This window comes from Lampris incognitus, chromosome 11 (assembly GCF_029633865.1).
Source record: "Lampris incognitus isolate fLamInc1 chromosome 11, fLamInc1.hap2, whole genome shotgun sequence".
Classification (NCBI taxonomy): domain Eukaryota; kingdom Metazoa; phylum Chordata; class Actinopteri; order Lampriformes; family Lampridae; genus Lampris; species Lampris incognitus.
Genome location: NC_079221.1, coordinates 48,810,592 through 48,825,833, shown reverse-complemented (window position 1 = coordinate 48,825,833; position 15,242 = coordinate 48,810,592). Strand labels below are relative to the sequence as shown.

The window sequence follows — 15,242 nt, the reverse complement described above, 5'->3', positions numbered from 1 at the left end:
TAATTTCTTTGTCTGAAGCGAGTTTTCATGTCCTCTGCTTTTTGTTCAAAATCCAGTATGCTTGAACAATTTCGCATCAATTGCAAAAATTGACCTTTTGTGTTTGTTTTCAGATATTTTATATGGTTGCTTGAGCCATGAAGGACTGTGTTGCGTTCCATTGGTTTTCTGTAGATGGTGGTCTCAACTTGTCCATCAAAAGTTTTGAAGATTGTGAGATCTAGAAAGTTGATAGAGGTGGGATGATTATTCTACAATGAATCTTAAAAAGGAGCTACTTAAATTGACATAGTCATGAAACTGTTTGAGCTCTTCAACTGTACCATTCCAAAAGATGAGGATATCATCCAAGTATCTTTTCCACAGCTTAATTTTAGCATGGAATGGGTTTGTAGCATTATTTTAGATTATGTTTTCTTCCCAGTGTGCCACTACTAATTATGCAAATGATGGAGCTGCCGGTGTTCCCATTGCTGTCCCTTTGGCTTGAAGATAGTAATGATCTTAAAATCTGGAATAGTTTTTGGATAGTAAAATATTGAGGATTTCTAAAAGGAACTCATTTGGAGGTAGGGCTTGGGGGTCGCGTTGGGTCAGAAAATGAGCCACAGAGGCTAAACCAATCTCATGTGGGATGCAGGTGTACAGGCTCTCCACGTCGAATGAAGCAAGAATTGTTGAGCTATCCAAACAGTAGTTGGTGAGGCAATTTAGTGCATCCTTTTTATCCTTTAATAAAGAGGGAATTGACGTGACAATGTCCTTCAGAAAAATATCCACAAACTTTGACAGTCGTTCAGTGATGGAACCTATCCCAGAGACAATGGGTCTCAGAGAGGGTTCAGTTGGATGTTTATGGATCTTAGGTAGACTGTATAGGATAGGGGTCCTCGGGAACTCAACAGTGAGATAATCAAACTCCTTTTTTTAAATCTAATCAGATTGTAATGCTTGTTTCAAGAGGTTGTCGATTTCTTATTTAATTTCATTGACTGGATTCCGATGCAGGGGTTTATAGGCCTCTGTGTCCAGATGTGAAAGCATTTTCATCTGATAGTATTCAGAGTCCATAATCACTATTACACCGCCTTTATCTGCTGCCCTGATTGTGATATCCGAATTATCTTTCAGTTCTTTTAGAGCTTTGCACTCAGCATCATTGTGATTGTGATATTTGGGTCATTCTTGATCATTTCATCTATATCATGGTCAATTAGCTTGCCAAAAGCAGTTAATAAAGGGCTGGTATTATTGGGCATAAATTATGATGGAGTTCTAGTAGAACTATCAGTAGATGGGGTAGTGGTGTAGCTTGTGTTTTTATTTAAGGGGGAGAAAAATGCTTGAGATGTATTTTCCTCATGAACTTGAACGTGTCCACCTTCAAATTGAATGCATTAACCCGGTGTGTCAGGGAGTAAGAAAGGCCTTTACTGATGAGAGAGGTATGTATTGTATTTAGAAATCACGTCAGGACACAGCGCTGTCGCTCGACACAACCTCTCCGTGGCATTCTTTATTTAGACTGACACAGCATCAAAGGCAGACCCGATCAAACAACCCAGAGCCCGCAGGCATCACCAATCGATCCCAGCACAATAGAACAGCACCAAATCAAATGCAGCACTGTCGATGTGTGCATACATAACATTTCCCCCCCCCCCCGGCAGGATTTCAAACATGAAAGGTTGACACAAAGTCCTCTAGGTGGCCAGGGCGTAAACGTGTGCGAACAGGTCGCGGGGGGGCCTGAGGCTGGTCAGGCCGAGGTGGGGAGGGAGATGGCAGGGGAAGCTGAGGCCCAGAAATGTCTGGGGCCCGTGTAGGAGCTGCATGAAGCCCCGGGGCGTCTCGCCATGCTGAGGGAATGGCTATGGTTGTGTCACCAGCTGTGTGTGGCGGAGCTGACACCTTCCGTAGACGACTGGAGTGCCACCGAGTGCCATCGCTGAGGAGGTAAGTGGCTGGGCCCAGCTGACGGGTGACTTGGAGAGGAGAGGACCAGTATGAAGCCATTTTATTGTCCCTGTGGGGCCTGCGGACCCTGACCCAGTCTGACACATTGATGTCTGGCACCCTGGTTCGTTTTGACTGGTCAAACCGTTGCTTCATCCGCGTCTGCTGACGAGTGACTGAGGCTCTGACCCCAGAGGGAGGTGCCTGAGGTGTGGAGGGGCGGAGCCTGTCAAGGGGCATGCACAGTTCCCGGCCTAGCATGAGAGAGGCTGGGGAGACGCCTGTGGTCAAGTGCTGTGTGGCCCGATAGTGCAGCAGAGTGTGACGGATGGCCTGCGTGAAAGAGCACCCTTGGGCCATGTGTGCTCTGAGGCCGTTCTTCAGTGACTGGTGAAAACGTTCAACGCCGCCATTGGCCTGGGGGTGGTAGTACGCAGTGCGTATATGACGGATGCCCTTGCTGTCGAGATAAGCAGTGAACTCAGCAGAGACCAGCTGAGGGCCGTTGTCAGTGGTGATGGCCTTTGGGAGGCCCCAGCGAGAGAAAAGAGAGTCCAGGAAGTCGATGATGATCTGTGAGGTCACAGTGCCGGAAGTGGTGAGTTCAGGCCATTTTGAGTGTAGATCGTAGGCGACCACCATGAAGCGTTGGTGGTGGGGAACTCCATGGATCTCACCACAAATGTCCAACTGCAGGTGTTCCCAGGGCTGAGAGGGCCAGGCGAGAGGTTGCAGGGGTGGGGGAGCCTGGTGGCCAGTCTTGCCACTCACAAGGCAGGCAGAACAGTCCTTCACCAGAGCCTCAATATCTCTGTCTATCCCCGGCCACCACACCAGGTCTCGGCAGCGCTGTTTCAGTTTCACAATGCCCAGGTGGCCTTCATGCGCCGTATTCAAAACACGTGCACGGAGAGCAGCTGGGACCACTGTGCAAAACCCACGTGCCACGCAGGTGTCGTTCCAGCAGGAGAGCTCCTGTCTGAGTCGGGCGAACGCAGCCAGCTCCTCTGGGACCTTGTGAGGCCAGCCGTTCTGGATGTAGGTGCGGAGCTGGGAGAGGACAGGGTCCTGTTCGGAAGCTGCCCTCAGCTCCTGCAGAGAGACAGTGGCCTGGAGGGGTGTGTATAGCATTTGGACAATGTCCTTTTCCACACAGTCAGTGTCCGTCTGTGGAGCTGGGGTGGAGACAGAGCGAGAGAGCAGGTCGGCGACAACATTGTCTCTGCCTGGGGTGAACTGCAGGCTGAAGTTGTACTGGCGGAGGCGGTCAGACCAGCGGTGCAGCCTCAGGGGTTTGTGGCCTGTCCCAGATGTGGACAGCAGCGCTGTCAGGGCCTGGTGATCTGTCCTGAGGGTGAAGGAGCGGCCATAGAGGTAGAGGTGCCACCTTTCACAAGCCCAGATACAGGCTAACACCTCACGCTCACCCACGGAGTACCGCTGCTCGGTCGGGTTGAGGGTACGGGAGGCGAAGGCAATGGGCTTCTCCACACCGTTCTGGGTTTGAGACAGCACGGCCCCTATCGCTGTGGCTGATGCGTCACAGGTCACAAAGGTGGAGCTGGAGATGTCGAAGTGAGCCAACACTGGTGGTGAAGTCAGTTGAGTCTTGAGATCACGCACAGCGTCACTGCATGCCTTTGACCACACCCATGGCTCGTCCTTACGCAGCAGCTGGCGCAGGGGGGCTGTGGTCGCAGAGTACTGGGGAAGAAACCTCAGGTAGTAACTTGTCATACCCAGGAAGGAGGCGACCTGGGCGGCCGAGCTGGGCTCAGGGATGGCCTGAATGGCGTCCACGTTGGATTGTAGTGGAGTTACACCGCTCGCTGACAGCCGGAACCCAACGAAGTCGATGGCTGGTACAGAGAGGACACATTTCTCAGCATTGAGAGTTAGCTTGTGCTTGGACAGGGCTGCGAAGACCATGTTAAGGCGCTTGTCGTGGATTTCACTGGTGGGCCCGTGTACCACTATATCGTCCAGATAAATGGCCACGCCCAGTATGCCAGCCAGCACGGAGACCATGATTTTCTGGAAGCAGCTAGGGGCGGAGCTGAGACCGAAAGGCATCCTGGTGTAGCGAAACACTCCTGCATGTGTCACAAAGGCTGTGAGGTTTCGGCTGCTGGGGTGGAGGGGCACCTGTAAGTACCCCTGTCTGAGGTCGAGCTTGGAGAACACCTCAGAGCCATAGAACTGAGCAGTGAGTTCTTCTGAGGTGGGCAGTGGATACTTATCAGGGACCACTGCCTTATTTACTGCACGTAGATCGACGCAGACACGCAGGCCCCCCGACTTCTTCTTAGCCACCACGAGGTTTGAGACCCAAGGTGACGCATCCACCGGTTCAATGATGCCAGCTTCCAGCAGTTGTTGCAGCTCGGCGGAGACCCCATCACGGAGAGCCAACGGGATGCGGCGCAGTGGTTGGATGACAGATTTCACAGCAGGGTTGAGGAGAGGTTGATGGGTGAAGGCGGAGAGGCAGCCCAGCCCCATAAACAGCGATGGCCACTTCTGCTGCCAAGGTGTGGCGACAGTCAGGATTGCTGCCCCCCTTGTGTCTAAGAGGGAAAACCCCAGAGCGGAGAACAGGTCCAGGCCCATCAGGTTGGCCCCACGGCGTGCCACATGAAAAACTGCATTGGGCACCAGCTTGGTTCCATAGCGGACAGTCAGTTGGAGAGAGCCAACCAGATCGATTTTGGAGTCACCATACCCACAGAGGACAGCTGAGGGTGCGGACAGTGGCAGTGAACCGAAAAATTGACTGTAGGTATCAACATTCAGGAGAGACACACTTGCACCGGTGTCCAACAGCAGGGGGATGCACACATCATTAATGTTGACTGTGCATGATTTGAATGACACTGGCCCAGAGCTCACCTTGTGAATGACGGCGGTTGAAGACTGGGGGGTGTGGCCCTCTGACCCAGCCGGGGAAGATCGACAGACGTTGGCAAAGTGATTGTGCTTACCGCAGCTACAGCATGTCTGGCCACGGGCAGGGCAGCTCTGAGCCCTTGAAACATGAGACCGAGACCCACAGTTACCACAGGACTGTTGAGGGCGGGGCCGAGAACGCCGTCGTTGCAGTTGCAAGACGTCCCCAGTGGAGTCGGCGCCCGCCTCGCTCTGGCTGGGTTGCGTCCCGAGGGGCAGCCGTGAGTAGAGGGAGGAGTCGTTGGCAGCTTGACTGGAGGTGGCCACTTGCTGTGTATTTAGCATAGCAGCATACTCAGCTGCTCCCTCAACCTGTAGTGCGATGGTAATTGCTCTGGACAGCAGCAGATCATCTTTTTCCAGCAGGAGAGTCTCACGCACCTTTGCGTTGTTGGTGTGTTCGATTAGCTGGTCGCGAACCATCTCGTCCTGAAGCGCGCCAAACTTGCATGAGCTAGCTAGCCCTCGCAAATTAGCTACGTACTGCCGCACAGACTCACCAGGCAGTTGGTGTCGCTGACGGAATATAAATCGCCGAAGGAGGGCACTCTGTGGAGCAGCGAAATGGGTGCTCATAAGTCCCACAGCTTCGGCAAAGCTTGTGACGTTCCCCAGAGTCCCGAGCACACGATGACCCTCTGCTCCCAAGCAGTGAAGCAACAGAGCCGTCTTCCTAGCCTGGCTCACGTCGTCGAGCCCTGAGGCGATGATGTAATTTTCAAAACTATGTAGCCAGCGAGTCCATGGTACCGGAGGCTCGCCAGGTAATGCCAGGAAGGGGGCAGGTGGTGGGAGAGAGATATCAGCCATCCTCGTCGCCAATATTGTATTTAGAAATCACGTCAGGACACAGCGCTGTCGCTCGACACAACCTCTCCGTGGCATTCTTTATTTAGACTGACACAGCATCAAAGGCAGACCCGATCAAACAACCCAGAGCCCGCAGGCATCACCAATCGATCCCAGCACAATAGAACAGCACCAAATCAAATGCAGCACTGTCGATGTGTGCATACATAACAGTATGGGCAGGGTTGGGAGCTGTTTTTGAGAGGTTTATTAACCAGGGCCTCAGTGACCATCTCAAGGGCTCTTTCCCTTTGAGCCTCTTTTCATCTTCCGCCTCCTCTGTTGCGTCCACCGCCTCTTCGACGTTGGTCCAAAAAAGAGACTTGTTGGTTAGAACGAGAATCAGCATCAGTATCACTTGGGGCATTTGACTGGTCATCACTCACTGAGGAGTACCCAGACTGGAAACGCCCATTCTGTGGATGTCTGGGTATTGTGGTACATTGCCTTTTGTGTGAGATTTCTCTTTTTTATGCCATTCATATACTCTGCCCTCTTTATGGTCATGCATATCACGTTCATATTTCTTACGTTTGTAGTCACTTAGTTGGTTTTTGAAGGTGTCTATTGAAGCCTTCAGCTTTTCTTTCCACTGAGCAAAGTCATTGGTTTTGGTCATTTCCTGGATTTTCTGTTTAATTGTTTTCATTTCTTCCAACTTTTTCTCCCTTCCAGATTTGGTTTTCTCAATTATCAAGACTTCCATGTCAAGAGAGCACTTGTTAAGAATATGTTCCCATTTTCTGATTAATTCCGGGTCATCCATTCCAAAAGATGGTGATTTATCAATCCGTAAACGTTGTGATATTCACTTTGGTTATACAAGGGCTGGATGGCTTGTAGGAACTGCCCCGGCACCCCATACTCCCGCAGTACCCCCACTCCCATGCCCACCTCAGCACTTCCGCAAGGGTAAAGAGTTGGTCCGTTGTTCCACGGCCAGGACAGAATCCACATTGTTCCTCCTGGATCCGAGGTTCGACAATCCGTCTGAGCCTCCTTTCCAGCACCCTAGAGTAGACTTTCCCGGGGAGGCTGAGCAATGCTATATACCACCAGTAAATATCAATTCCGGGGTCCGCGGTGGAGTAGCGGTCTAAGCATCGGCTTTGTGTCGATGCAGTTGCCCACTGGGGACTGGGGTTCGCGCCCCGGTCTCGTCAGATCCGACTATGGCCGGACTCGGTGAAGCAGCAATCATTGGCAGCGCTGTCTTCGGGAGGGGAGCGGAGTCGGCTTGTGTTCGTCACATGAATGCGTCTCTGGTGTGTCGGAAAAACAGTGGTTCGGCCTGGAGTCGCCTTGTCACGAAAGTGGGGAGGCGGTCTCTTTCGAGACTGCCGGCCGGAGAGATGCAGTTGGCGAACGCATGTAGTACGAGGGTGGGTGTTTGAATTAAAATAGGGATCGATTGGCTACTAAATTGGGAGAAAAAAGGGAAAAATCAGAAATAAATAAAAAAAAAAGTAAATATCAATTCCAATTGGACAATACAGCAGTTTAAGAAATAGACAACCAACATTTATATATATATATATATATATATATATATATATATATATATATATATATAGGTCTTGTTCCGTCATTAAATCCTTGTGCAAGAAAAAATGTCTACATCGGTTGTTAGTCTCTAATTTGTTAATGCTAAGTACTAACTTTTCGATAATCACTAACCATGCAATAACAACAGATCAAATTGACTCGACTTTGTTGTGTCCTCTAATGCTTGTATTATTATTTAGATTTATTTTCATTTAAACCACTAGATGTTACCGCTAACTTTTGAGTATTGTTTTTACCGGAAGTGTTGTTGTGTGGTAGAAAGGAAGTGACATACAGGGAAACAGGAAGTAGAGACTGGAAGCCATCAATGCCGCAAGATATTCGTTAAATTGTAAGCTAAAGTTCATCCGATTTCGTAACTGAAACGATACAGAAAATGAAACCAATTACTAGGGCTGAACGATTAATCGAATTCTAATCGAAATCACGATTTGAACTAACGCGATTAGCTAACCGCAAAGACTGCGATTAATTCTGCCGCTCGTGACTCTGATACGGTCGTAAATGAGTTGTATATGGTTTTTAAAAAATCATGTGGGCCTGTCGACCGCATGAATCAGTCTATGTGTCGTCCCTCTTGTGTGACAGTCATACCAATCAGTGCTCCTCACGTAGGAGACATACTCACCTATCAGAAGTGTCCCTACTTATAGCGATCGAGTACGCCCACCAAACCCCCCCCCCCAAAAAAACACGTGTGTGAGCGTTTAGGAAACTCGTGGTGTAGAAATTACATAATAGAGAAAAGAGATTAGAAATGGCTGCCAGTGGGTCCGCGGTGGTGTAGCGGTCTAAGCATCGGCTTTGTGTCGATGCAGTTGCCCACTGGGGACCGGGGTTCGCGCCCCGGTCTCGCCAGATCCGACTATGTCCGGACTCGATGAAGCAGCGATAATTGGCAGCGCTGTCTTCGGGAGGGGGCGGAGTCGGCTTGTGTTCGTCACATGAATGCGTCTCTTTGTGTGTCGGAAAAAGCAGTGGTTCGGCCTGGAGTCGCCTTGTCACGAAAGTGGGGAGGCGTCTCCTTCGAGACTGCCGGCCAGAGAGATGCAGTTGGCGAACGCATGCAGTACGAGGGTGGGTGTGTGAATTAAAATAGGGATCGATTGGCCACTAAATTGGGAGAAAAAGGGAAAAATCATAAATAAATTTGTAGAAATGGCTGCCAGTGCCGCAGAAGGAGAAGCACCTAAAGAGTTAGTGCCAAAGAAGGATGGCACTTCGATTATTTGGGAGTATTTTGGTTTTTCCAAAAACGATGTGCAACAAACGACGGTGCTCTGCAAAACCTGCCGTCGAACAGTGGCTACCACCCGAGGTAATGCAACATACTTGTACCAGCACTTGAAAGGCCATCATAAACACCTATACGATGAGTGTTCGAAGAAGAAGACTGAGGAAAGTGGTGCTGCTGCCATCACAACAGATAAAAGAAATTTCGGAGTCTTTTGTAGCTGCTACCCCATATGACAAGAGTTCGCGGAGACACCGCGAGATAACAAGCGCCGTCACTAATTACCTCTCCAGACATGGTGGCAATAAATACGGTGTCCAAAGAGGGCTTTCGGAATCTCATAAAAAACGATGGACAAAAGACACGTGCTTCTATACCATTTTTTGTTTTAATAAATAAATTTTGAATCAATATATTCTCACTCTCCTCCTTGGAATATTATAAAGAGCAATTAATATTTCAATGTTCTCAAGTGGTGAGGCTCCATCACATGTTTTAAATGTATCATACAGTGAATAATGAACTGAAGCTTGATTTTCAAAAATTATATATCAAATACAATCGCAATCCCAATATCTGTCAGGTAAAATCGCAGTTAGATATTTTTCCCACATTACACATCCACGGACATAAAAAGGTTTAAAATGACAACAGGTTGCAATGTTCAAATATCCCATTAAAGTGATATGTAAATAGCTGTACATAACTTGTAAATATCTTGCAAATTATGTACACAATCCTCACTAGCTTCAAAACAAACAATACTGGCATATTTGCAGGAAACTATCAAACCGCTATTAGAATGGAAAACACCATAGCCACTCATAGCTAGTTTAGCTTTGACCGCATTCACGTGCGAACAAACTAAATATGTAAATGTAACATGGCACCTGTGCACAATTCTGATTAACCGTGAAAGTAAATATAACTTACAAGCGATGCTTTCCCAAGGCATAAACAGAGGAAGGAAATGATAAGGTAGCTGGAGCTTCAAGCTGACCACATACGAAAGAAATAAAGAAAACATTTCCTGATTCGAATCTCTTAACTATGACCTGGCAGTGTCATTTGACTAAAATAACCAATGAAAACAATAGCATGGAGCAAAGTAGAGAATAATGAATTATTCCCAAACGACCACCAGAGGCGAGAAAACACCAAAAACAAATGCAAGTCTTTACAGAACATGACAGTTCTGCTGAGGGACTTCAATGCTCACGCGGGCAATGATGAAGAAACCTGGAGGGGCGTGATTGGGAGGAACGGCCTCCCCGATTGGAGCCCAAGCGGTGGCTTGTTATCAGACTTCTGTGCGAGTCATGGACTGGCCATAACCAACACCATATTCGAACATAAGGTAGTTCATAAGTGTACTTGGTACCAGAACACCTTAGGCTGAAGATCGATGATAGACTTTGGGGTCGTATCATCAGATCTGTGGCTGTATGTTTTGGACACTCGGGTGAAGAGAGGAGAAGAGCTGTCAACTGATCACCACCTGGTGATGAGTTGGATCAGATGGCGGGGAAGGCTGCTGGACCTGGCAAACCCAAACATGTAGTGAGGGTGAACTGGGAATGCCTGGTGGCAAAACAGTCCCACAGCATTATGCTCCCACCACCATGTTTAACTGTGGCAACTGTGTTTTTAGGGTTGAAGGCCTCTCCCTTCTTTCGCCAAACAAAAGCAACATCCATGTGCCCAAACAGCTCAAGTTTAGTCGCATGAGACCAAAGGACAGCATTCCAAAACTCATGCCCGTTTTTCAAATGTTCACAGGAAAACTTCAGTCTGGCTTCGATGTGTGAGCAATGGAGTTTTTCTTGGATGATGACCTCAAAGCCCACCACAATGAAGAGACCTCACAACAGTCTTCCTTGAAACATCAAGTCCAGAAGACGCCAGTTCAGCAACAATCATTTTGGCAGAGATCCGTGGATTGTTGTTGACATCTCTAGTATTTTCCTCTCCAAAGTTTTTGAAATCTTGCACTTTCGACCACACCCAGGTTTGGTTCTAACAGAATTTGTCTCCTTGTGCTTTGCAATGATGTAACGTACAGCTGTTCTAGACACTGTGAAACACTTGGAAATGGCAGTATAGCCTTCCCCCTTAAGATGAGCATCCACTATCTTCTTTCTGAGTTCCAGACTGATTTCTTTACTTTTTGGCATAATGAAATTACTTCTTACCACGAATTTAAGAGTAGTCCCTCTCAATCGAGTGTTCAAGTGCCACTAGCCCTGTTCATTGGAGTCCCTTAAGTAAAGTTCAATGATGACTGATTGCTCAGTTGTGGTTTGAAAGCTGATTGATTGGTCAGGTGTGTTTTGAAAGAAAAAAATCACATGAGGGCTAATAATTTTGACTACACCAATTTTCACTACATTTGGTATAAAGCAATCCTGAATGTTTATTTTACATTCCAAAATGTACCAAATAGGGGCCTTAACATTGATGAATGTTTTACTATGTAAATTTTTATGAATGATGCAAACATTGGGCAGAATTTTGACCTTAACTATATTTGTTAAAAAGCCCAGGCCTACTAATAAAATAACAATAATAAACTTTATTTATGTAGCACTATTCAAAAACAAGTTTACAGAGAGTGGGAGCGGGATTAAGAAATCAGTCCCATGCAGAGCTCTACCCTCTACCTCATTTTTTTCTACCCCTCCTCATTTATCCTTAAGTTTTCCTTTCTCATTTTCCTCTTATTGCCCCTTTCCCTTACTAACTCTTTCCATTATTTCTTTCTGCCTTTTCTTTTGGTCTCTTTGACTCCCTACTCCCCCCATCTCTCCGCTCTTCTGTCTTTTGCTCCACTTATTTTTTTGCCCTAGTGCAGTCACGGCTCCTGCTTCTTATCTGTGCCAAGATTGGAAAGGTTCTGACCCAATCCAACCTCAACACCATCTTCTCCCACCTCAGTCATGTCTCCTCATTCTGTTGTCAGATCAGAGAAGTCCAAGGTGTTTGTCATCAACTGGGCATGCAGAGGTTTACAGCCATGGTAAGTAAGGAGGTGTCCTTGTATGACAGAGAATGAGGGTAGTGAGAAAGAGTGAGAAATGGAACAGAAAGGCAGGCAGCTGCTTGTTAATGTGTAATGTAGGAGTTTTGCATGGCAACAGGTGAAATTATTTATTATTTTATTGGACAGATCTTTTTATAGGACCCCCCCCCCCACACACACACAAACACACACACACCAGTGGGTGTGTTTGTTATGCCTTACTCCGTTTATATATAGCAGTTTTTCTTAATCAGGGCTCATTTGAGATGAAGAATTCTCAGGTTTTGTTCCTGAGAAATGAATTCATGCACTCTCCTTTTCCTGCTTATGGTGGAGTATTTGTGTTCTGAAAAGTCTGCGATTTCTTATTATGAAAGGTTTTAAATTGGCTTCTTTTGACATACATCAGATGGGTATAGATTCATTCTCTTCCATTTAATGTAGATCCACATCTATGTTGTATGTTTTGTATATTATCTATGAGGAGTGGGTTGATGATGAGCTTTGCCCCCTTGATGTCAAACCATGTATGTGGGTGTATGAGTCATGACGAGGGGTTGTGATGATGGAGCCTGCTCTGGCAGTTGATTTTGTTAAAGGGAGAGGAAGGAAGGGAGAGGAAGATATATATATATATATATATAGAGAGAGAGAGAGAGAGAGAGAGAGAGAGAGAGAGAGAGAGAGAGAGAGAGAGAGAGAGAGAGAGAGAGAGAGAGAGAGAGATGCCTAGCTACCAGATCGGATTTTGGGGCTCTCAAAATGTGTGAGCATTTTCTCATTTCTGCACTGTTTAAAAACTTTTCGTACTGTTGATTAGAAGTAACCTTTAAAATAGACTGAAAATGCATTTATATGGGATTTCAAAAATACCACATTATACCTACTTAAGATTTGTCACATTTAAATGATTGGCTAATGCTGATGTATTGCGTGATGCTTCCTATGAGATTGTAGAGACTTTGTTGATATGGTGGTGTGTAATGATGGCATACATATGGTTGCAATGACACAGAGACAGAGCTGAAAAAGGTCCACCTTGAGGGAAAAGTGCAGCATTTATCTAACTGACTGGCCCAATTGGAAATTATGAAGTGTCTCGACTAGAAACTAGGGGTAGTGGTGGTGGGTTCCCAAAGGAATTTCTGGAGCTAGATTCATCACGCTGCTACGACACCATGCCATTACAGCTCCTTGCTCACACTAAAAATTATAAGCGGGCAGGAACCTGTAGAGGGTGGGTTTTTTTTTTTGAAAACTTGTACTGACAGCACACCGAAATTTTCCAAAAATCTTAAGCTTTATGATGGAAACGCAAGACCTTTGCTAGGTTAGGCCTTTGGATGCAAGCAAGCTGGCCATTACCAAGATTGTATAAACTGAAGTGAGGCTTTCTCCTGTTGTTTCATCTATCAGCAAGTACACTCCTAAAAAAAAATCCGCAAGGTCATATAACTTGTGTTAGCAACAGTATTTGAAAGGTATGCTACATCTAGACGCTAAAGCATTGTTTAGGGGTACAGAGACTGTTTATTTACTAGTGTGTAGCGCCCACATACAAGGTCATTGCTAATACATTTGGAGGAAAAATAATCACATCTAGGAGCTACAGTGCCATTTTTGTTTGTAAAATATTCATTTCAACAGGTAACATACATTGTTATGTTACTTGTTCCACATAGGCTCACAGCACCAACAAACACACAGTGGTTTATTTAGTGCACATGCATCATGCTGGACTTAAAGACCATACAATAGTCATACTACAATCTGAGCTTCTTTGAAAACCTAGCAGAACATCCCAGCTGGTTTGTCAGTCCATCCAATTCACCTTGATCTTCCTTATGGATCCAGAGAGAAATATTGGTCACAGAATTCCAAGTAGCTAATACACCAGCTAAGCACAGGGCAGACATTGCACCAGAACATCACACACTAGTAAAAGCTTACTGGCATGGTAGTGCACATAACAGCTGGTTTGGATGCTTTGTAGCCCAAAAGAAAGCAGTCAAAGCAATTCTTTTGCAAGCCATTTTTCCTTGCAACAATGATTAGTTTCTGGTACTTTGTTTATGACATATATTAATTAATTTCTAGATCTCAAATGGTAAATTTGTCATTTTGAATTGTATTAAGATTACCTTACAAAATTTTGTAAGTATTGATGCAAGATTGCCAGTTCATTGCTAACAGTTGTACAACAGCTCAAACTTATCAAAATCCTTGAACACCAACCCTGTGCAGTAAAGACATAAATCACATCCTGCTAGACGGTCTAGCCCACCTGCTCTCATCTTCTCCTATCATGTTGGATGCAGAGTTGTATTTAGAAACAGACTCAACTCCCTTCTCTTCGCCTTCCTATCTGCCTGTTCTTCTCTCCTTCTCCTACTTGACGAAGTGCAAGGCCTCAGCAGCCACCACTGACCCTTTACTGCTGTCAAGGCTGGTGATCAGCTTGAAGCCTCCTCTTAGAGCTAGCATCACAGTTTCTAGTTTCAAACAGTCAAGTGTGCACAAGAAGGTGCTGTCCTCTTTCAAGACTAGCCTTGAGCCCGGTTCTGACTTGATGAAATGACGAAACTGGATCATGTTGGATGACACCTCAAACTCCTCTGGAAAGCCATCCAGACGACTCTTAGAAATCTGTACCAGTCGCCCTTTAACTTTGTCGATGAAGTTGGGGTCACTGCAGTACACCTTGAGGCCATGTGATCTCTCATGGCTGTCTGTTACCTCTAGGAAGGCGGGCTCTCGCTGGGCTGCCCTCTGCCCATCCCACTCAGCTACAGCCTCCACCAGATCACTCAGACGGTAGAACTCTGCCTCCCTTCGGAGCAGCCCTGCCTCCCTGAAGTCGTCGGGCAGCTGGAGGTCCCCAGTGCGGAGGTAGTTCAGTACATGGCGGAAAACCGGGCCATCTCTGTCGATGAAAGGGTTGCCCATGGAGTCAGTGTGCTGCACAGGCTTCTTACCGCTGGCCAGCTCTTCCAGAAGGGAGCCCTGATGCTTGACGAGGGTGGTTCTGTGGGCTGCATAGAGGAAGCCCCCCACGTTGAGGGTAATAGTACCTGAGGAGGGCTTCTTAAAGCTCTTGCTGGGCTGCAGCAAGTCCGGGTTGATCTGCCTCAGTTCACTTTCCATCGTTCTGAGGTTCCATTCCATGCTCTGCTCACCCTCTCCTGCTTCTCTTTACCTCAGCCGCCTTCAATTCAGAGTGTGTGCTTTTGTATGTGTGCGCACTACAAATTGTTTTTTTTTCTATTGCGAGTGCAGTTCTGGCTGTGTGTTTGGTGTTATCCAAAATAAAAAGGTCAGGTTTTCTGCCATACAATAATAGTAAAATTTGTGTATGAGAAAGAGCGCATGTGATGGCGTTGGATGGAGGAGTGCTGTCTTGGTCTGAGTCTGGTGCTGAGACGAGCGCAAAGTGCACTGGTAGCTTAAAAGAAACTGCCTCGGAGTGCCTCTCTCTCTCTCTCTCTCTCTCTCTCTCTCTCTCGCTCTCTCTCCCTCCCTCTCTCTCACGCTCTGCCTGCAAAAGGGGATGGGCATATAGTGTCACATGGAGAAAGGAGAGGGAATAAGAGCGAGCAACAGCATAGCATGACTTCCATTCATTTGTACTCTCATACTCTCATTGTCTTTTTCTCTTTCCCTAATTAGCTTTGA

General features: G+C 46.8%; 1 protein-coding gene across 1 annotated transcript; it reads right to left on the bottom strand.

The window, feature by feature from the left end:
• Window positions 1–13,958: 13,958 nt before the first annotated feature.
• On the bottom strand, window positions 13,959–14,735 carry kctd4 (potassium channel tetramerization domain containing 4). Its single transcript, XM_056290161.1, has one exon. It carries the CDS (start codon window positions 14,733–14,735, stop codon window positions 13,959–13,961), a length of 777 nt encoding a protein of 258 aa, XP_056146136.1.
• Window positions 14,736–15,242: the final 507 nt, after the last annotated feature.